General features: G+C 43.8%; 3 protein-coding genes across 4 annotated transcripts; 2 read left to right on the forward strand and 1 right to left on the reverse strand.

Moving 5' to 3' along the window:
• On the forward strand, positions 1-5,393 carry wbp2 (WW domain binding protein 2). The gene is made up of 8 exons (XM_080465444.1): positions 1-236; positions 1,158-1,266; positions 1,728-1,863; positions 1,989-2,081; positions 2,177-2,323; positions 2,461-2,583; positions 3,067-3,143; positions 4,136-5,393. Exons 1-8 carry the CDS (start codon positions 178-180, stop codon positions 4,181-4,183), a joined length of 792 nt encoding a protein of 263 aa, XP_080321570.1. The 5' UTR covers positions 1-177; the 3' UTR covers positions 4,184-5,393.
• On the reverse strand, positions 5,336-11,541 carry trim65 (tripartite motif containing 65). 2 transcript variants are annotated; one of them, XM_080465426.1, is made up of 8 exons: positions 11,482-11,541; positions 10,663-11,104; positions 10,433-10,528; positions 9,473-9,688; positions 9,177-9,345; positions 9,001-9,090; positions 8,697-8,914; positions 5,336-7,878 (listed from the first exon to the last, which is right to left on the reverse strand). In XM_080465426.1, exons 2-8 carry the CDS (start codon positions 11,083-11,085, stop codon positions 7,570-7,572), a joined length of 1,521 nt encoding a protein of 506 aa, XP_080321552.1. In that variant the 5' UTR covers positions 11,086-11,104; positions 11,482-11,541; the 3' UTR covers positions 5,336-7,569. The 2 variants fall into 2 exon arrangements, with proteins under 2 accessions (XP_080321552.1, XP_080321551.1); XM_080465425.1 differs by having other exon boundaries at positions 9,473-9,703.
• An 872-nt stretch (positions 11,542-12,413) lies between these two features.
• mrpl38 (mitochondrial ribosomal protein L38) lies at positions 12,414-16,018 on the forward strand. Its single transcript, XM_080486163.1, has 9 exons — positions 12,414-12,510; positions 13,051-13,239; positions 13,335-13,466; positions 14,630-14,832; positions 14,938-15,010; positions 15,183-15,228; positions 15,328-15,486; positions 15,627-15,763; positions 15,828-16,018. The coding sequence occupies exons 1-9, from the start codon at positions 12,426-12,428 to the stop codon at positions 15,962-15,964; spliced, it is 1,161 nt and encodes a 386-aa protein (XP_080342289.1). The 5' UTR covers positions 12,414-12,425; the 3' UTR covers positions 15,965-16,018.
• Positions 16,019-22,878: the final 6,860 nt, after the last annotated feature.

The raw sequence follows: 22,878 nt of genomic DNA on the forward strand, positions 1-22,878 counted from the left end.
ACGTGACTTCCGGTGTCGACAGAGAAATGGCGGCGCTCCCTGTTCACTGATCGGTACCTCTCAGTTTATCACAACAGCCGCTATCAGCAGCTCAGATAGACACCGTTAACCGAGCCTGGCCGGGGGCACGCCCGCAGATCCCGCTGATCCGTGTTCCTTCGGAGTAAACCCGTGGACATGACTCTGAACCAGAACCACTCGGAGTCCGGCGGAGTGATCATCAACAACAGCGAGAGGTAACGGGCCGCCGCGGCGCATCGTTTCACGGGTTAGCTAGAGGCACTTCACCGTTAGACCACACTCCCTCCTCTCTCTCTCAGTATAACTACTAATTTCATTTCTAGCTGGTCACGAAGTTACTTAAAATCCTGCATGTATAACGGGATTATCACATGAACACGGTTTTGTTTTGGTTGTTTTTTTCACACCCAACTTACTGAGCTTTAATTCGAACTTTTAGCACCTGACATGTTAACTGTTGGGGCGGCTGGACTTTCATTTTTGAAAACTATAATTTCACTGAATAAAGTGCTTAATGATAAATGATCTATAAGCCGGACTGGCAAGTGCCACTATATCAACTGCTAGATGCAATTAAATAAACTAAAGTGACATTAAATGACGAGAGCTACGTTAATGTATTAAAGCGGGTTGTTTCTCAGTGGTGTCTGGCGTGTCCTCCTGCAGAACCGGGTCTGGGCCTTCAACCTGTTATATCACCACTGCAGGCTTTTCACGTGTAATTACCGAAAATTTGTTTATTTGGCAAATGTGATCCATTCCTTTAGTAGTTATCTGCACTTATAGCTGTAAACGTGGTACTAACTTTTAACCTTTGTCACATGCAGAGTTGCCACAATGTGCTTGTGTGTAAACATCACAGCCAGATTCTTCCAGAAGAGCCTAAAGATAAACCCATTACAGGCAGCCCAGAACCAGTAGTCCGCTTTGTCCCTGGGTGGCCTGTAATCCTAATGGTTTTACTTTAAAGCAAAGATGAGCTGTAATTAGTAGCACAAAAAACACAATGATCTCATTTTTAAGCGGTTCAAGTCGAAGGTTACGAAAGAGGAGTCGATTCATTGATGAAACACAATCCCTGTTTGTTCTTGTTGTGACCAGATTGTTGTAACCGAGTCTTCTTTGTCTCTCTCCAGTGTGTTGATGAACTATGATAACGTGGAGCTGCTTTTCTGCGACGCCGACAGCCTGCCTGAAGCTTTCAGGAAGAGCAAGAAGGGCAGCACCTACCTGACTCCATACAGGGTGAGAGGCAAAACCCACAAGTGAAGTCTGGAAACACAACACACAACTGGTGCAAAATACAGTAAAACCTCCCCCCAAAAAACCAGCTGTTGCATTACATATGTTTTGTAATGAAGTAGCTATCTTTCATGGCAGCATCACCGATATCTCAGTGTTTAGTGTCTTAAGAAATTTGTTAAAAACTTAATGTTTTCTTTGAAATATTCACAATTTGTGGGCCGATTTTGGACCACAGGCCTTATGTTTGATCCTCCTGTATTATACAGTAAACTAAAAATCCAACAAAAACTTCATACAAGATTTAGTCCGATCTTTGGAATGCAGTTACACGCCCACTCATTGTTTCTGCGATGATGATAGAAAATATAGCTTAAATCTTCAACCTGCAGAAGTGTGAATAGAAGTGATCGACGTGAGTTGAGTGCTGAGATGTTGGTGGTCACTGTTGTTTTTCTTCCCAGGTGATCTTCCTGGCTAAAGGCCGAGATGCACTGCAGTCCTTCATGATGCCTTTCTATTTGATGAAGGGCTGCGAGGTCAAACAGCCTGTTTTGGGCGCCAATTACATCAAGGGCACCGTCGCCGCAGAGCCCGGAGGTAGGTGTATGTGCACCAGTATGCATAATGTGGTCCAAAATTTAATTAAGATTGTTTCTGTATTATTATTTTATTTTGTGTGTGTTAAACCACTTTGTGCTTTAATGTCAATTTGTGTCTTCCAGGTGGCTGGGAGGGCAGTGCTACGTTCAAGCTGGTCTTTGCTGCCGGAGGAGCCATAGAGTTTGGCCAGTATATGCTGCAGGTTGCTGCTCAGGGTATGCAAAATAATGAAGCAGCTGACAAACGTGTGGAACTTTGTCCTAGTTGAGACCTCGATTGATTATAGCCTCACTGTCTCTTGTGATTTCAGCTTCCCGGGGTCAGCCCGTGACTTCCGGCTTCGGTGGATGCCCCTACATGGCAAACGGGGCCTATGCTTACCCTCCTCCCCCCGCCAACGGAATGTACCCCGCAGGACCCCCGCCTGGCTACTCTTACTCCAACCCTCCTCCTTCAGGTGGGGTTTTAATTTAAAGTGGAAACTCCAGCGGCAGTCACGACACGACATTTACAGGACAATACAAACGCAAAAAAAAGATGCGTTTTCACTTTAAACGTGTGAATGGGGCCTAACTATTTGCTCCTGTCATCCAGGCGGGTTCTACCCGAATCCTCCAGCGTTTGATGCCTCCGTGGGCTACATACCTCCTCCTCCTTACTCTGCTCCGCTGGGCCAGCAGCCCCCTCATGACCCAGACCTCCCCTCCTCTGCAGCAGGTGGGTGTCATCACCAAAGAGGCTCAGACCGATGATCAGACAAGTGCTGCAGCAGCCTGAATAAATGTGGAACTTTTGAAGACGATGTGGTGCTTCTTTGTTGCTTTAGGAAGCAGAGACAGCTTCCCATGGTCTCCAAGTACAAACTGTTAATCAGGACAATTTAAAATGCTGGAAAAACACTCAAGCGTTGGCCTCCTGTTCAGATTTTTCATCTGACAATCTGAATTGATTCATGCCACATTGCCATGGCGCTCTGACAGAACCAACAGTTGTGAAAGACGTCCCCTCAGCTGCCTTTGTTTCACCGTCTGTTCTCCATCTCTATCTCATCTTCTGTCTACGTTGTCTCTCCTCTCCTGAAGCTTGATCAGAGCCGCCAGTCTCGTATATCCCAGCCATTACCATTAAAAGTCTTGTTTAATTAACGCTCTCCCCGCTCCTCTTTCTCTCTCTCTCTCTCTCTCTCTCTCCTCCTCCCAGCGGAGGCCAAAGCAGCCGAGGCAGCAGCGAGCGCCAGCTGTGCCACGCTGCCTCCCACACATGTGTACCTGCCACAGGTGAGCGAGCTGCCCGGCCTGTCTTTCTCAAAAAATCTTACAGAAAGGTTATACAGTTTCTAGTTGTCTACATGTCTGTGAGCTCATTGCCTGTAAGTACAGTTAAACACGTCTTCATTGAACTCAGCCATTTACCTGCGGTGGGTTTGTGGACGATAGTTGCCATCGTGTCAGGAATTTTCAAGACTGATTGCTGCTGTGAGCTACGGCTTCTTAAAACCAACAGGAGTGACGCAACAGTTAACACTACAACTGAAGCCCCTCTCTTTAAAAGTGGAGTTGACTCTAAAGGAAACGGAGAACATGCAGCTTTACTAACGTGGCGCCATTCTTCCATCAGTGAAGCACAGTGGAGGCAGCATCATGATTAAGGGCTGCGTTGCCGCCTCAGTGTCACAATCACCCATCCATCCATTCTCAAATTGAAGAATATTTAAGGATAATTCCAGGGTTCATTTATACTGAATGTCTAATGAAGATGTGAACTGTTAGACGTGTTTGTGTTGTGTCATGTTATCTAACCCCGTTTACACAACAGTAGTCTCAAGTGAAAACGGACGACTTTTTGAAAAGACGCCAAATCTGTGACGATGTCGAAAAGAAACTGCATTTTCACTTGAAATGTTGCCGTGTTAACGGGCCTTAGTCTGTAGTAATGGCTTGAATGAAATCACAATTTATGAATGGTTCATAATAAAAAACAAAAACAACTTTATTTTGCTACTTTCTTTGATGTTGGTCTGATTTACCTGCAGGTTTGCCAACATCTTATTCTTGTCAGAGCCGTTTGGATACCAAACTAAATTTCCACATTGTGTCATATACACTACACGATTTAAATTTTGCATTATGTCTCAATCATTCTTTTTAATGAAAGGATGCCCCGTCAGTAGTATATTCTATATTAATACAGTTAAACTGCAGTACTTTTCCTATTATGCCTCCGTCTCTGCAAGAAATCAGAGCTAACCGCTCCTCCTATCTTCTTCCAGGACAAGCCTCCTCCCTACTCTCCTCCAGAGGACAAGAAGAACCAGTAGAACTGCTCGATCTCGCCCTCGTTCCTATCCGATCATCTTGTTTTTCATTCCGTTACCTGAACACCGGGAGGGTCAAAGTGTTGAGATCTTTGAGTCTTCGCTCTGTTCGCTCCCGTTTAGTCTCACACTTACTCTCATTCCACAGCTTTCCTGTAGGCAGCTTTTGTTTTTTCATTGTTTTAATAGTGGGGAATCAACTTAATTATGTTCAGAGGCTCCTTTTAATTTACGTGAAGTAGCACCGTAGATGATTTGACAGCAACCTTTTGTGAGGCAAGACTGATCAGGTCAATGCGGTCAGGATTTTGGGGCTTTGTAACCTGACGAGCTCTTATATGGTAAAATTTGCCTTCACGCGTCCCGAGAAACTTCAGATTCTGCCGTTTTCATTTTCTACGGTCTAACGGTGTTCCTCGCTTCGCTAACTAGACCAGAGGCCAGCTGGATGCAGTCTTTTATTTTTCTATGATTTGTGTGTACAGGCTTTTAATATGTAGACTTCTAAAAGTATTTTCTCAAAGACACTAACCGATATGATAAATAGCTTTTGTAACGAGGGGTGTGGGCGGGCGGGTGTTCCGGCGGGCCGGCATGAGTCCGGTTCTGCCATGACACGTTTTACCGGAAAGGGATTAGAGCGGCATAGAGCCCCCGAAGTGAATCCCTGATCCTGGATTAGAGCAGATAGGAGGGCTGCCAGAGCTCCGGAGGGGAGGGGAGGGGGGGTATTATCTTTAATAACGGGCAAGAGCGGCGCAGTCGCCCAATGATGTCACTTCCCGTCATTTGAAAAAAAAAAAAAAAAAAAAAAACCTAACACTGATCCCTCTCATGTCTCCAACCTGCACCGTGACTGGATTTCTCACTTGATGCATTTGTTTGTGGTCGTTCAGCTTAACTCTCGGATGTCCGTCTGTCGGTCTGGTGCGGAGCGCTCGGCATCGGAGCTTCTACTCTTCCTTCCTCTGTGGTCACTAATCTGTAAACTGTATCTGTGGCACATCCGTGGCTGATTCTTTGCACTTTGAAGCGAAAACGCTATGCATCGGGCTCCCGTTTGCTCTGTCATGGCTGCGAAGTTCTGTATTTATTCCAAACTAATTTATTGAAATATTTCATGTGAAACCCGTCAAGTACGAAAAAACAAAGCATGATCTCCACCAATGCATGTGGGCATTGAATTTTATTAAACGGCTCTTGATTGATGTGGAAACAGAACTGTGTGGCTTTTTTTCTTTTGTACACTGAGTAAATGTTAAAACAACACCATAGTGTATGAGCATACTTGACATATTCCAGAGTCAGTTTATTTATTTATTTTTTTCTGTCAGAGGTGGACAGCTTGTGTAAATCCACCACGGTCTCCCATCACGCCAGTACCTGGGCATCCCAGAATCCACTGCTTTACTTTGCAAGCGCTTGTAATCCGACAGCCCAAAGCAACGAGGAAGTTTCAGTCCTGTGCAGCTTGTGCATTCATTCTAAAAAACCAAACAAAATTTCCCACAGAAAATCCATTTTTCAGTGCCGTACTCTCAGTAGTAATGTCACACACAGCCCACGATCTCTCCATCTGCATCACTTGTGTCGTCGTAGCGATCAGGATTGTTTTTCTCAAGAGTTCAAGCATGCTGGAGTGTAAAATTCAAACGGTTTCAGATTTATTGCTTCATTTCCTGGCTTGTGTGCAGTGTGAGTGCAGCACAAGTCAAGTTTCATCAGTTTATCGAGATACTGAAAGAACCGTGCATTCAGTGTAGCACGTAATCCACCACAAGTTTGGATCCCATGTAGTAAAAAAAAAAAGTCGTAAGAAACAGGTTTTCCAATTTACCCATGATGCTCCACCCAATGGAAAAGTACTGTACTCGCACACAAAAACAAAATACTTGTGTAGTGGTTCCTTACAACAAAGATCTTATGAGAAGGTGCAGTGTGTTGCATCATCTTATATCCATGGACTGTGCTCCACTTGTTAATCTGATCCAAGAGAAGAATCCAGGAAATCGACGTCATTAATAAATAACCACGCTAATAACTTCCAACTTTTAAAACCAAGATAAAACTAAGCCAATAGTACAAATTTGTTTCTATTTTATTTCTTTCGTGAGTGAGAACGCAGCACATTTCCATAAAAACTAGCAGCTAATTAAAAGAATTCTACTCTGGTAAAAAAAAACAAAAAAAAAAAACCCCACTGTGGCTCTTTCCTTCATTAAAGTGTATTTCTACATGTGTGCAACGAAAGCTGGCAGCACCCATCGTTTCCCTTTTAAAGTGGACATGATGGTTTTCTCACTGTATACCATCACTACAGTAATATTTTCTTAGTTCACAGTTGAAAAAATGTGAGTAATTTGACACCAGCCTCAATGTCTCATTAGGCTAAAAGTAGATTACCGGATAGAGACAAAGCAAAGTCTGAAGCACTGATTTGCTGAGTTTTCTTTGTAGTGGTGCTACTTTAAACAAGTGATTGGCCTCTTTATCTGATACTATAGTATGAAGAGCACTGTAAAAATACAAGAGAAGCACAGGACGGCTTCTTTAATCAGTAATATGTGTCCCATTGGCCTTTGCATGAGGCCCTAGAAATGAAGAAAGTGTCATCTCCCTCACTTGCTCGCTCCACCTTTTAGTAAATGTGTACTCATACTGGTGAATGGTTGAGTTTCCCTTTATGTCATCGTGCAATGTTGTTAGACCGGAGACAACTATGTCAAATTGTTTAAAAACTGTATAATACGTGACCTTTAAGTTGTCACTCGACGGCCTCGGTTGCACGTGCGCCGCGCACCAAAATCTACGATTCTTCAGTGATGTGGGAGAAGCCCGTCAACACAACTGTCTCCGCACTGTTCCCGTGCTTCACCTGCACACCGGATTTCATTTTAGAGTTTGGAACAAGTAGTGTCCGTCTACAGGATTAAACAAAACTTAATCCAGCAAGTGTGTGTAGGTTTTCATGAGCTAGTGACTCATCTACTTGTAAACTCTGACAGTAAGTGCATATTGTCTCACAGTAGAAGACTTAAAAAACAAAACACACACACACACAAAAAAATATAATGTATTGACTGATTCTTCAGTGAGCTCAGTCTCCCAACTAAAGAGTGAACATCTCTCCCAAAAAAAATAAACCAACCCGTACTTCAATGAAGCATAGTGAATTTCTAATATGTTTTGAGAGTACGGTGTGTTCCCAGTTTTCAAGCTGAGGATGAGAATCTGAAGTGAAATTGCCCAATGGAGAGAGGAGACTGTTCCCATCTCCATTAATGGTCATCTCCTCCAACGTCATCATCTTGTAGGAGCTAAGCCAAAGAATGAAAGTCTGCCAGTCAGGGTAAAAGTCCGTAGTGCTCCCTTCTTTACCTGGACACTCCTCATGTGGAGCACAGCGTGATGCTGACGCCCTCTCCTATCCAGCAGGCGGGGAACAGCTCCTGGGTGAAGGCACAGTGGAAGGCGTGGAGCCGGGTCTGCCCGTCCCCGTAGTACGTGAGCGTCCCCGCCTCGTAGTCCAGCAGCATGCCGATGCGGCTGTGCTGGGAGTGTCCGGCCAGAGTCTCGCGCCGCCCGTTGTGCCACGCGCTGAGCTGGTGCTCGTCCAGCTGCAGGCTCCAGGACAGCTCATTCATGCCCACCATGCACCTCTTGCCCTTCTCTTTCCTGGGGATGGTCTCGTAGGTCACCTGGGGGCAGATGGAGCGCAGAGCTATGGACGAGTTGGACCGACAGAATGTTTCAACCGGTGTTTACTTGTGTGAACAGGAGTTTTACTATGACTCTGTCATTACAGGACCACACAGAATGATCTCCCGACTCTATAATTACAGCTTCCTTGGTGACGCAGCAGCTGAAAATGATAATATCCTGTTACTTCTGTGCACAGCAAAACACCTCAACGTCATTCGGATTGCCAAGAGAAGTGTTCCACTTGTGTAGCATTTATCCCCAACATCAACGCGTTTGGTTTTTTGGATTATCAGAATAAACCGGGAACAACTCTGGTAATAGCCTGACTTTTCCTCGGACTCAAAATGTCAGTTTGTCAGGAGATTACTTTGAGTGGTAACCGGCAGAACTAAGAAGGTGAACAAGGTCAACGTTACGCTTAATATCTGTCCGAGAGCTTTTCTGTTGGCAGGAGAGAGCAGCTGGTCTGGCTGCATACTGCTCCGTTCAAGTGGAAAACACACACTTCAAAGATGAAGAAAAACACTAAAGCTAACTCGTGGACCAACCATTACTTTAAGGACTGATTTTTTCGAAGGAGAGGTCTTTAGAGGACCGAGAACGAGTGAAGACCGAGACCTCAAAAATGTGTACTCAGGGTAGAAAAGTTATCCGAGAAAAGTTCTCTCTGGTAAAATGATTGATTGTTAATGAAGCTGAGTGGCTTTAAAAAAGGAAGATAAGGATGCAGCTTTATAAATAAACTGGTTGTTTTCATTCCAGCTCAGTGGTGACATCCATAGCAAAAGGTAGAAGTAGAGCATGCGGTCTTTACCCCGAGGTAGGCCCAGGGCTTGGACACCTCCAGCTCCCAGTAGTGCTGCCCGTGTTTGAAGCCCTGGAAGCAGAGCACCTGCCAGGTGTGATCGAAGCGGGCTTCGTGGACCGGGACGGGCCGGGGCCCGGAGGTCAGGTGCTCCGCCCTCCGGTTCTCCTGGGACAGGAACAGGTGCCCGTTGGCGGTGCGGGGGTCAAAGGTCAGGGAGCATCGGTCTGTCAGCAGTGGAAAACAGGCGGGTTACATCAACACCTCAGGGCAGTTTTGATTTCAAATGAAAAAAATGTCTTGTTGGACTCACAAGCACTGAGGCCCTCCTTCCCTCCCGGGTGACATGGAGCAGCAGGACTGGGAACCACGGCGAGTATCGGCCTCTTGTCTTGAGGAGAACCTGGAAACGACCAACTGCGTGCGTGAGAACTTGGAGCGGCTGCCGAGAAAGCTGTGGAAGGAACGTCTTTGCAGAGTTTCGCTTACCGTCTTTGTCTTGACCCACGGCGGTGCTCACAGCTTTCTCTAGGTCCTCCGACACCAGCTTGGAGACTCGGGACAGGACTTCTGTGATGCCGTTTAGCTTATCCTGAAGGTTCGGCGTGACGTCTGTGGGAATGTCGCGGAAACGTGGAACTTCCATATGCATTGATTCCTAGAAAACAACACGTGGTAACAAATACAATCTTTTTTTTTTTTTGGTTTGTTTCAATGATTGAAGTTCTAAATATACTTTTAGTTCTCCAACTCTTATTTCCCCAGAAATAAAAGAAGGTAAGCACCCTGATGAGATCCGTGTCCGGGAGGCTGTGCAGCGCTGCGATCTGGCCTTGGCTGTCTCGGAGGATCTGACACCGCTCCTCCAGCTCGGCCAGCCGTCCCTCCGCCTCCATGACGGCGCCCTCTTTCTGCATGTCCATGTAGAGCTCTGTGGCCTCCTGCTTCTCAGCCAGGATCTTCATCAGGCTGGAGAATTTGGCGTTTACCCAGGCAGAGGTCTGCTCCAGAGTCAGCTGTTAAAGAGGTTACGGCATCTTTTTTTTTTTTTTATAGCTACTTTATCCACAGAACTAAGATTTTCTATGTGTCTTCTTAATGTCACAATGATCTGTTTATATCTAAAGTGTTGGTGGTTCCTCTGTAACAGAGCCTGCCATGATGCAGCAGCATGTTTCTAGAGAATGTCCAAACCAAACACCGGCTCAACGGGGAGTTTTTAACACTCATCAGCCAATGAAGATGATTTGTAGGAAGATTAACTGGTATTCAGTCTGATTCAATCTGAAATTTTATGATGATTTCCACTGGCCTTCTGAGCTTGGGGTTTCCTTATTTACAATGATGTTGCTTCTCTAAGAGTAAGCCTGATCTCTTTCTGAATATAAATAAAACATGAAACTGTATTTCATTCAGAAGGGGAACATAACTTTGCACGCATAAGTAAAAACTAGCAGAGCTGTGAGTACGAAACTTTCAGCTAATGTAAACTCATTAAAACACTGTTTAAGCCAGTGGTTATGAACTGAGATCAGTGGAGATAAATAAAGAACAGGTTTTATGCTTTAAATGAAATTGAGACATGTTACACCAGCCAGATTTAACGTCAAAAGCCTGTAACTACAATGTTAGAGTAATTTAAGCTAGTGAGGCTGAGCCTCTCCTCCAACATCTTGAGAACCGCCGGATGTTAACATCAGTTAAATCAGAGAAAGTATAATCGCATCATCCCAAGTTCGTCTTACCTTTGCTTGCTTGATATTCTCTGCCAGGTCATTTAGACTTTTCTGCGTCTCCTCCAGAAGTTTCCCCACCTCCTTATTCTTCCGTTCCAACAGCAGCTGCAGAAACGACACATCAAACAGTGTCAGAATTGATGGATTATCTGATGCAGGAGTTAAAGGGGACAGTGTTATATAACTGGACTGAAAATCCACCCATGGAGGCTGCAACAGTGAGATTTGTGCTGACGTACCTCTTGATGTTCCCTTTCTGCATCCAGCAAGACCTTCTCGTGGTTTCCACAGTCGGAGATGCCACACTCGCAGCACACCGACATCTTGTCCTGTTTGCAGTAATACACCAGAGGCTTTTTGTGGCGGTCGCACAGCTGCATGGCGCGGGCGCCCTCACTCCCCCTCACCAGCGGCTCCCTGTAGGATGGCCCGGTGCTGTTGGCGGCCTCAGTCAGGACGGATAGGGACACGTTCCTCTTGAGGGCAGGCCGGGTGGTGAACTTCTCATTGCAGACGGGACACTGTGGACCAATGTTTGACTTGCTCTTCGTGTCCCAGTGCATGGTGATGCAGTTTCTGCAGAAAGTGTGACCGCAGGGGATGGTGACGGGGTATTTGAACCGGTCAAAGCATATGATGCAGGTCAGATCGGAAGTCTCCATCTTTGCAGTCTGGACCCCTCTGTGGAAACCAGAGATCATAGTGTGATGAACCTCAAGATGACAGGTCTGTGTGAAGATTATGGACTGCAATGTAAAAACGTTCTCACAATACTGCTACTTAATGAGATGATCACTCTTAGATATATTTTAATGACATCAATCGTGAGTTTGAACGGTGACATTAATACCTCACATCAACTCAGCCAGGTGGAGGAAGATGCTAACGTTAGCTAGCCTCATAGCTACATTCAAATCCTTTCACGTTCGCCGCGAACTACTGGGAACAAATATTCACACAAAAAAAAAGTTTAAGAAGCGCAACGATTTCACTTCGATACGAAACCCACTGTAATGCACTTAAATAAAAAACGGCATAATAAAAGGCTGTTTCTTTACCTCTTCCACAGACACAGCAGCGCAGCATCAGAGGCGGCGCGATGACGTCATACGTATTGTGTCATGACGCCGACACACGGACACAGAAGAGCCGGGTCGCGTAAATTACCATAGCTGTTTTGATCGATGCCCGAGCTCTCCTTTTGGTCTCCTCTGTGCCTCTACTTGGAAATTATGAAGATTTTAGTTTGTTTTTATTTCGAATTAATTTGATATTTTTTAGAGTTAATTTGTTTCATGTTGTGGTTCACTGTTATTGTGTGGTTATTGTGCACTTCCGTTATATTTTGTGTTTTAATTTTCCAAATGAAGAAGATTGATGAGGTAAAAAAAAAAACACAATTCAGTAAGGCTATAATTATGACAAAAAAGTCAGATTAAAGTCAGCAATTCTTTTTTAAACAAAACTCTGCTTTAAATCTGAGAGTTCCTTTTTTTTCTCTTAGATTGATTCAAAATTCTGACCTAAATGTAAGATTATTATTATTTTTTTTATTATTATTTTTCGTGAATCAAATACAATTCTGACTTTTTAGAGGAATTCCAAAATTTTACATGCACAATGACATGCTTGTGGATGTTTTCTGGTTTTTTGTAGTTATTTTGTATCTCAATGTTTTTATTTTGTGTCTTTCAGTGACCATTTTGGATCTCATCATGCTTTTTTGTTGTTGTTTTTTTTGGCTCTATGTCATCAATAAATCTTTCTTAAAGTTTCACTTTGCATGTTAGTGGTTTTTCTATGTCATTTTTTACTGGTTTGTATTCCATCTGGCTGATTTAGGTTCATTATTTTTGCATGGTGATCAGTTTTGTCTAACCTTTCTCACATTTCAAATCACTGAAATTAATCAAAGCATAATTTATTTTAGTATCTGTTGTTGACGTCCTGCGGTCACTTCGCGGTCTGGCTCCTATCGGCCACCGTGATACGTCATTCCAACATGGCGCTGCGCGGTGTGTGCACCGCTACACTACGGGGTGTAGCTGATTTTAAGGTCAATAATGTGAGGACAGTGGCTACAACAGGTAATGTTACGATAATAAACACTGGGGTATGTTTATATTTTGTTGAATCTGTGCAGCTTGTTTCTTTAGCGTTTAGTTTGTTGTGTCTGTAGCCCCGTTACATGCTGTCCTCTACGAAAGACGATCTGAACGTGACAGTTACATCAACATAAACATTTCCCCCCAAAAAATCTTACTCTGATAGCGATGCTTTACGCTACAGACGCTGGTAGGACTTCACAGTTTACATTACACTGCGATTAAATATAAATATGCATGATTTTTGCTTATGTATTGACTTAAAATGTCAATCAAATCTGGAACACGCCCCTTCAATCCCACGTAAATTCATAAATGTAATAGAATAACTGCATAGCACTCAGACTATGTTTCTCAGGGTCTTTAAATATGTCTATTGTGTTCGCTTTGGTTTCAATACAAACTAAATGATTGAAAGAAGTGATTTGATTGTGGAGGTTAAAGTCAACACGGGAGGGAACTCACGTGGGTCTTTTTGAAATTTGCCACGCTACTAACCTTCTTCGGGGAACGTTTCCACAGCGATCCTCTGCAGACAGCGGCCCCCTTTGGGCCCGATGCCAAATGAGGACATTGACGCGTCAAACCTGGCGTCACTGAAGAAGTATCGCAGCTACAACCGTTATTTTACAGAAGCCGAGAAGGTGAAGAACCAAGCTGTGTGGTGGAGGACCTACAGGGGCTATGTGGAGAAAGCTGATCCAGACCACGGTGAGGAATTAAACGCCCGTAAAAAAAAAAAAAAAAAGATAAAGATTTTTGGCTGTTGTATCCCCTACATCTAAAGGGATTTGCTGTATTTGAAGGTGCGACGCAGGTGGACATCGGGCTGCCGATCTCCCGCCCCCACAGGACCAAAGAACTGAAGGAGCGGAGGCAGGTGATGAAGGACAACAAGAGGAACGTTGAGCTGGAGAGGGCTTTTCGGCTGTGCACTTGTAAGCTCCATTTGGCCCTTCAAGATCAATCTGTAATTCAGAGTTTAAACTGAGTACAGACTCAATAATCCCAAATTCAGTTTATAATGTGTAAATATGACATTTTGATATAAATTCATTGTCGCTGAGGTTCCACATTCAGCCCCATTTTATCTCAAATGGGCCAGACAGGTAAAATGACTTTGTAATAACTAACAAAGAGGAAAAACTAATGAGAAAAGTTTTTGAAGGTGGGTGGAAAAAACACAATGTCAAATATTGAAACAGTCTGGGGTTGTGGTTTCAACAAGTACCATTTTCTGCACAGAAGAAGGCTTTAGTGGCAAAGGCCAAGGAAAATAATATTACTGTAGAACACTCTACCAACCATTAGGCATGGTGAAGGAACCATAATGCTGTGCGGCTGCTTTGCAGGATCTGGTACTGAAGGCCTTGACCGTATTACAGGAAATCTGAGAATTTTAGAGGGAAATGTCCAAACCAGTGTAAGAAACCTTGGTTTGATTCAAAGATCATGGGTCCACCAGCAAGACAAAGACCCAAAGCACAGATCACACTGTTTGAAAAGGAACAAAATTGATATTTTAAAATGGCCAGCAGAGTTCTGATCCCAATCCATTGGAAAACCTTTAGGCTGAGCTGAAATCTGCCATCATAGAAAAAGAACTTTGAAAACGTTGAAGAGCTTGAACAAACGGCAAAGGAAGAGTGACAGAAAAGAGTCTGTCGTCACTGCCAAAAGGTGTGAAACCAAATGGATGCCTTTATTGCTCCACATGTGGTTTTTTTTTTCAGTTTGAAAACAATAAAACAAAAAAAAAAGCTTTCTTTGCTATATTACTTTGGATTTCCAATTAAAAGATCATGACAATATGAATTTGGTACATTTCTGTTTATTTTTGATGATATTGGACAGGTCATGCAAAAACATGAAGGTGTGGCAGCAATGGTGAGCTGTGTTTATACTCTATGAATGAAATTTATACCATACATATAAGAGCTATCACAGCACCTTTACTTAGCTCTTCTTTCTTACTTTCTGACTTTTGATCAGCTGAAGAAACAATGCTTTAGTAAATTAGAAATGCCAAGCTCGGATGAAACTGGTGAAAGCCCTTTTTTTTCTCCACCCAGTGATTCCACCTTCTTATCATTCCCCTCAGTTAAGATCCCTCTGGATCGGCTGCAGGAAACCTGGGAGAAGACCAGCGGTCCGTTCCAAGTCAGGAGACTGGCAGATCACTACGGGGTCTTCAGAGATCTCTTCCCAAATGCGTATTTCATCCCTCAAGTCACACTCCACATCAGCTACAGCCATGACAACGTCGCTGGAGTGCATCATGGGAATAGGCTGACACCCACTGAAGTACGCTGTGTGAACAAGACAACAAATCATAACCGTTTATTGATCTCTTTCAGTCTTTGTGAATAATGTTGATGGTTTGGTTGTTTTTTTTTTTCCCATCTCTAGGCAGCATCTACGCCCCAGATCAGCTTCGATGCCGAAGATGGCTCACTGTGGACCCTCCTGCTCACCTGTCCAGGTAACAGCCAGGATCAGTCTCACTGTCAGGAGTCTACAACACAGGAAGCTTGCTTTCCATCCTCTCCCATGCTTGCTCATATAGAATTGTTGAGTTTTTCTCAGTAAAAGTGCCTTGAAATAAAAAAAATAATAATTATATTTGGAGCAAATAAATGTGTCTCCTCTTCTAGATGAGCATCTTCTGGATAACGAGGCAGAATACGTCCACTGGCTAATGTGAGTACATCAAGCACAGACCCGTCGGTTCAAATCACTTGATCACATAAGAATAGTTTATGAGTGGATATGAGTGGAGATTTGTGCACGTCTCCGCAGAGGGAACATACCAGGTGGGGCGGTGCAAGCCGGAGAGGAGCTGTGTCACTATCTGCCCCCCTTCCCGGCCAAAGGAACTGGCTTCCACCGCTACGTCTACATCCTCTTCAAGCAGGACGGACACATCAACTTCCAAGGGGATGCCAGGCCGTCGCCATGGTGAGGAACAGACACAGCACACACGTAGGCAGGCAGATGTGGATGATGGTACAACACATTTAAATCTGAGGCTAAAAATGCATTGTTTTTGTGTTGGTTTACTGCAAATACACTGAGTACTTGCCGCTCCTCCTCTCCAGTCACTCCCTGGTGGATCGAACCTTTAAGACGGTGGATTTCTACAGAAAGCACCAGGACAGCATGACGCCTGCTGGCTTGGCCTTCTTCCAGAGTCAGTGGGACGAGTCGGTCACCGAGACCTTCCACAACACACTCGGTGAGTCTCCATCCTACACACTGTCACTGTTCAAAGTCCTGGTTTAATTGTGTTGTCTCTGCAGACATGAGGGAGCCGGTGTTCGAGTTCATCAGGCCCCCGGTGTACCACCCTCCGCAGGTCAAATTCCCTCAGGGGAAACCCCTCCGCTATCTGGACAGATACAGAGACGGGAAGGAGCCCACCTATGGAATCTACTGATCACGTTTATGTTCTAATGTTAACAATAAAGAATTTTTCAGTGGTGTTCAGGCTACATTGTCTTTATTTTTGGGAAAAAACAAGAGTTTGTATGTGTATATTACAGCGCCATAAGATCATCACAGAAGCACAAATCCCAGAAAGAGAAAATATGTCTGTCATATGAGACTGCAAAACGGGTGGAAAACCCCCCCCAGCAGGTTGAACTGCAAAGCTGAAATTGTAGCGGGTAATTAAATCCTTGGACAAAGCAGAAGTGTCTGAGCAGCTCTACAATATCTAAAATGATGGACAACATTGTACAATTTGATCATTTGGTTGATCTAAAACAAGAGTGATTGAGTTGAGTGTTGGCTGGCGTTTGTAGCACCGCCCCAAGGAAGATGTTTGAGGTTTCTGGAAACTTCTCAGATAGTACATTGTACCTCAACCTCATCCAGAGAAAGATTGATGGTGCATCTCTCATGGATTCAGTATATTGAGAATCAGTTGCCTCCTTTGCTTCTCATTTCAATATATTGTGTTGATGATGATACGAATGGAGCAGGATTGGAGGTAACATTTTACCTATACTAATGTTTATGGTCTCAATTTCTACATTTACATTTTTCATCAATTTCACTATGTTTTTGAATAAAAAGATTAAAACATTGAACTGTTGGCCATGTGCATCTAAAAGTTTAGAGAAGGTTCACCTGTAAAGGTTATAGTGCACTTTACGTTCATAGTGGAATTTTACCCAAGAGCCAAATGAGCTAACTCTTTCTGAGCAGTGTAAAGCCTGTTGATTCTGCAGGAACTCGTAGTCTCAATAGTTTAGGGGAAGAAGATGCAGTTAAGGCAGGCATGAAGTCAAAAGTGCAGGAGACACTCATTACGTACAGAAGGGTTCTCCGTTGTGTCCAGAAATTTCCATCCATGAATGAGATGGGTCTGTACACCAAAGATTCCTTCATTTCTCATTGTTTAATCACTTGTTCTCCAGTTGTTAATGGCATTTCCACTTCCATCTTTGAATGTAAATTTTTTTTTTTTAATAAAGATATCTTTTTATGTGTATGTCACTGATGTGATCATTAGATTTAATACTGTCTGAACTGAGTGTACAGCTTACCAAATAAAAGCAAACTCATTGCAACTTTTTTAATTTGATGTTTTTATTTGTCAGTCAAGTGGGTCAATGTGGGTTAACTTTGATCTCACAAGTTAAAGTAGCTGATTGGTTGATTGGTCCATGCTTCTTCCTCCTCTGGAGTCAGAGAGCCTATTACACCTGATGAGCAGCACCTGTGGCACTTGGTGAGACTATTTGAACAGGAACCGTCAGTCTGCACTCTCACTGTCCACCTGCAACAATGGCATCTGGTTGGTGTTTCCTCACATGTGTGCTGCTTGTCTGGCTGGCAGAAGGTTTGTTTCTCACACCAATCTGCTTAGATGCTGACAGTTAATGATTGCAATGGACCCATTGTGCTACTTGCTACTGAAATGTTTATTAACTAGCTTTCTGTCCACAGGATCCTGGGGGCTGGAAAATGTGCTGCAGAGGGGGACGCGAGGTAAGCTAACTAGTGCGGAACTCTTTAGGGAGTGACTTTCTGACTCTGAATATTTGCTGTTTTTGTTTCAGAACTGTCTGCCAATGATGTGTCCATGAAGAAGACGATGAAGCTTCTCCAGTCAATGGAATCCATGTTGGATAAAAGGGCAAAAGAAGGTAAGCAAATTCTAGGAATCAATACTGAGCTGACTTCAGTATTGGAGGCACACAAACTACATATTTAGCCAATACTGGTTACCTTCAGTTCATGTTACTGAAAGTTGATCTTTTTGTTTTTCCCCCAGTTGAACAAGGAACCAAGGAAGTGGTAGAGATAACAGTTAGTCATGTGAAACTAGTGCAGCACGACTCAAAGCCCACAAACCCAACCAACGAGACGGCCGCCGCCGACAGCGGGCGCTACAACGAGACGGCCGCCGCCGACAGCGGGCGCTACAACGAGACGGCCGCCGCCGACAGCGGGCGCTACAACGAGACGGCCGCCGCCGACAGCGGGCGCTACAACGAGACGGCCGCCGCCGACAGCGGGCGCTACAACGAGACGGCCGCCGCCGACAGCGGGCGCTACAACGAGACGGCCGCCGCCGACAGCGGGCGCTACAACGAGACGGCCGCCGCCGACAGCGGGCGCTACAACGAGACGGCCGCCGCCGACAGCGGGCGCTACAACGAGACGGCCGCCGCCGACAGCGGGCGCTACAACGAGACGGCCGCCGCCGACAGCGGGCGCTACAACGAGACGGCCGCCGCCGACAGCGGGCGCTACAACGAGACGGAAGGTCTGAAGATAACGGTAAGTACAACTCAAGCATTTTAAGCTTTTGTTCCAGAATTGTGAAACTGATTACTTTCTTCACAGTTGCAGTGACGGCTCCAGTTCAACCTGTGAAAATCAGCCAATGAAGAGTCAAACTCGGGTCAGTGGGGAGACGCCTAAAGGGAACGCCTTTTTGGACTTAGAACCCGACACTAACTCCACTGATGTGACCCCAGTCGCATTGAGGGGAGGTGACGGGTTTTTAGAAACCATACAAGAGTTTCAACAGGTGTTTGAATCATCTTATCCCTCTGCTCTGAATAAAAGGCTCAATTTAATTTGATTCTTTACTGGCCACATTCAATTCAATGTCATCGGAATTGTTTTGACTCTGCTGCTGACCGACGCACTCCACGTTCATGCGACCTCGTCAACCACATCTTAAGTCTCCAACGGGACCTGATTTACAGTTGTCTAGTGTCTCTCAGAGCTGCGAGTTGACCTCAATTGTGCCTTAATTTAAACATGTACGATTCTTTCCTGTTTTAGAGCTTTAATTGGTACATCAATACTAGGCTGCTCCAACTTGGTATTGTATGCTTTAGTAACGGGTATGTACTACAAGCCTTTAAGGTTGCTGTTAATCCTCTTTAAAAGCCCACCCTTGATTCAGATGTTAAGCTATCGGCCAATGTCCAACTTTCGCTATAGTTCTGAAATCCTGGGAAAAGTAGTCAGCTGCATGACCATGTACAAACTGTCTTGTCAGTTGGGCGTTGGAGCTCCCCATAACGGATGGCTTCCCCTTCAGACCTGACCTTAAAATGCATTTCACCCTGATGCAGATGGTTTACAATTGTCTGTATCCTGTATTTCAGGCCAACCACTTGATTAGATGAGGTTATTACTTGTGTCACGGCATGCAGTTATGGGTCATCCTGCTTGCGCTGGATGGTATCCTTGGCCTAAGCGACTGTAAGGACCTCCAGTCTGCAGATTCATCTCTTCTGGTCCTATGAGATCTGTGTTGAATTTGATAATATTGATCATGACATCCACTAAGACTGGGCGATATTGGGATTAAAGGTACAGCACTAAATGGTTTTCCGTCATGTTCTTTGTCAGTGACAGCAGACTACAGTTAAACAATGAGTTCCACAGGGCTTTGCTAGAACCCCATCTCTTATTTACCTGTTTGGCTGAAAGGCTTCATGTCAGGTTCAATGTTCTCCATTGTAGTTTTTAAATGCACACAAATGAATGTGTACAGGATTAATGCTTATAAATGTAATTTTTTTACAGAGACGTTTGAGGGGGGAGAGGCAGTGGGTGGGGGACAAGACAATACCCTCGTTAATGCTACATATACTATTTACAGTTCTCACACTGATCCAAACACTTTCCAACTGTTAGATTAAACTAACCTGAGCAGCACTGTCTGCATATCAACATGATTTTCAAACAGGTACATAAATTTGTTGTGGAAAATCTTAAGACCTTTGTACTGAGATGTCTTTGAGATATTTACAGCTGTCCTTGCATCTCCCAGTTTGTTATACCTTCCTGTTGATTAGCTGGCACCTCTGACTTGGAGGATGGGTTGTATTGACTACCTAATGACTGCTCCCTGCCCGACTGGTGCATCTGTGTGTCCTTGTACAAAGTAAAACAAACGTTATCAGACTTTGAGGAGCCGGGCCAGAGGGCATTGGTGTGGGAAAGGTTTCTTAAGAAACAGAGGGGTCCTTTAGGGGGAAGTCTGTCTGAGTCTCTCCGTGTTGGTCTCTTTTCTGTCCCAGTGTGTTCTCTGCCCGTGTCCACGTCTCTGTCTGATTGTGCTGTGAGATCTCGGACTGTTCCCTTGAATAAAGTCCCTTGCATCAAATCCAATGTTTCTTCTACATTCATCCTTCTGACCCTGAGCATAACCGGGAAGCAACGGAAATTCTTCAACAAAATTAACGAAATGGCAAATACAGAAGTACATGATTTTGAAAGTTGAACAAATGATGGCAGAAAACAAGCAGTATCAGCAGCACAGCTCATTGAGGAGTGGAGATGTATGTGCGTGCGGGAGGCAGTGACACCCCGGGGCCCGAGGTAATCGGGCCCGGACACCATCACCCTGGCGCCCGGCGGCCAACCGGGAAGGCTCCAGTGAACCACCCCAGAGAGCCGCGTCCCAGCCCAGAAAGCACCAAAGTTGACTTGAAGATCTTGTCTAAGGCCTCCTTCACTCTGCGGAGAAATGAGACCCAATTCAGATTTTTTTTTATATCCAACCTGTTTTGTGGCTGTGTGAAAGCTTCAATTCCGATTCCGAAACGCCAGAACCAGGCCTCGATCATATGCGGTACCAATTCTGATATTTTTCTACATGCAACTGCTGCGGCATTGACGTGTGACTGACGTCACGGATAAGCGCCAGAGGAAGCAGCTCCACCAAAATGTTTAAAGATATGCTCTCTTTTTTTCTTCATTCTCCTTTATCTGCTGATTTTGTCTATTATTTAACACCCACTTAAAAATGGATATACACACGCTGACCTGTGTTACCAGATATGGTGGGTATCCCCCAATTGGGGAGCCAGCTTCTCTTACCTTTTAATTTAGTCTGTTTTGTGCTTTTGTTTGTTTATGCCGTGTTTTTTTTTATGACACATATAATACTTTTACAGTTTTAATGTGATTTCTACAAAAGCTAAGATTTGGGCTGGTTTTCATCGAGGTGTGTGGGTTTTAAGTCGTTTGGAATGAAAACAGTCACATCTGGCAACCCTGGTGCTAACCAGCGTGTCGTGAGTGAAATCGTGTGGCAATCCATTTTTACTTCTGTCAATAGTGTCTTCTGCGCATGCACGTTCACACAGCAGTCTGATAGAGGTCTAGTTTAAAATGTAATGTGAAGGATCACGCAAAAATAATATCTGAATTGAGCATCAAAACCTGTGAACATACCCTAAGATCTTGGTAAGTAAGCATCATTTTACAGAAATTTAGTTTAAGCTTCGAATTGATCTGCAATTAATTTGTAACCAAGCCAGGTGAATCTACCTTGTCAATACATGAAGAAATTGAAAATTTGAGAGCAAATGGTCTTTTTTTAAGTTTTATAAACAGAACAAAACATAAATCCAACATTATCAGAACGGAACAATCTGGTCACTGGGTGAAATCCATTCTGATGTATAAGAAGAATAAAAATAAGTGCAAACAGCAATATTTATCTGTGTTACATGGGTTTACAGTAGTCCGTGGGAGAGGTGAAGAGAGTGAGGGGCAGAAGGGTGTCGGCATAAGTCAACCGACCCTGGGTGGGAGTCTCTCCAGTGTAAGTCCCTCCATCGATCTCAGTAGTAAAGGGTAAAGGGAGATTTGCATTATCTCATATCGGTTTCTTTCATACATACAATAGCCATTTCAACCAATTCTTGCCAGCTTTGTTACCACAGAGTCTTTAAACGAATGTCAGTCTTTCCATTTTCCATAATTCCTTTAGTGTGCCTGTCCAGTCTCAACGTTGGTAGCTCCCTGTGAAGCCATTTCATGTTTTTGATATATTGCTGGCTATCAGCAGTATTTTCAAAAGGTACTTATCCTGGGAATTTAGATCAGATGGTTGGTTTCATAAATATACAGTTTGAAAGTTATATTCAATGTCAAAACGTAGAATTGCTTTTACTTCTTTGACTACTTTCAACCAGTAAAGTTGGATTCCGAGGCAACCCCAAAAGATATTAAAATGGTCATCCATCACAGTATTACAGTGTCTCCAGCAATGACCAAACTCAGTTCTGCCACTCCATTGATATTTTCTTTTTGGGGTTGTGAAAAACCTGATAATATTTCTTCTTTTTTTGTTTTTTGTAAGATTGCAGGCATAAGTATTATCTAAAAACCACTCTCGTATAGCCATATAGGCATCAATGATAATGTTAATGAGGTCCCATTGGAAATTCTCAAGTGTTTTGTTTCTGTGAAAATGGTGTAAGTATCTGTAAAAAATCTGTTTAAATCATGTTTTCCTGCATGTGTAAATTGCAGAATTTTTGGAACTAGATGTTGAGGGAAGCTTTTGTAAGTTCACTTAACTGACTTCAGTGTATAGTTGTGAGACTTTTATCACCTAGCAAAGATTGAAGAGAGATGTCAAGTTGGTTAAGCTCTCGTAATAACGTATTTTACATTTTGCAATCAACCAATCAGCTAGTTCAACTTGTGTGATCTTCAGGCTTTTATTTGTTCAGCTGTACACTCAGTTTAGACTGTCCTCAGGGAAGAGTATAAATAATTAAACTGGCAACCCTAACCCGATTGTAAACAGAAGTCCAATCTCCAAATTGGTGGATATTTATCCACTGGAGACCACAAATGTGCAAAACAACTGAAAGCTCATGTTGACAATTTGTTGTATATACGTTGAATGTAGAGGATCCATGGTTTCTCACACACTGACTGAACTCTCTCTCACTGTTCACCATTTCTCTGCACACTGACAAGGACAGGGTTCATTTATAAGCCATTGCATAGGATCCCCACTAAAATGTACGTGTGCCAGCTGAAAACAGCGTGCACCAAAGAAATAACCAGATTTAT

The sequence above is a fragment of the Lipophrys pholis genome (assembly GCF_963383615.2).
Source record: "Lipophrys pholis genome assembly, chromosome: 1".
In the NCBI taxonomy this organism is placed as follows: Eukaryota; Metazoa; Chordata; class Actinopteri; order Blenniiformes; family Blenniidae; genus Lipophrys; species Lipophrys pholis.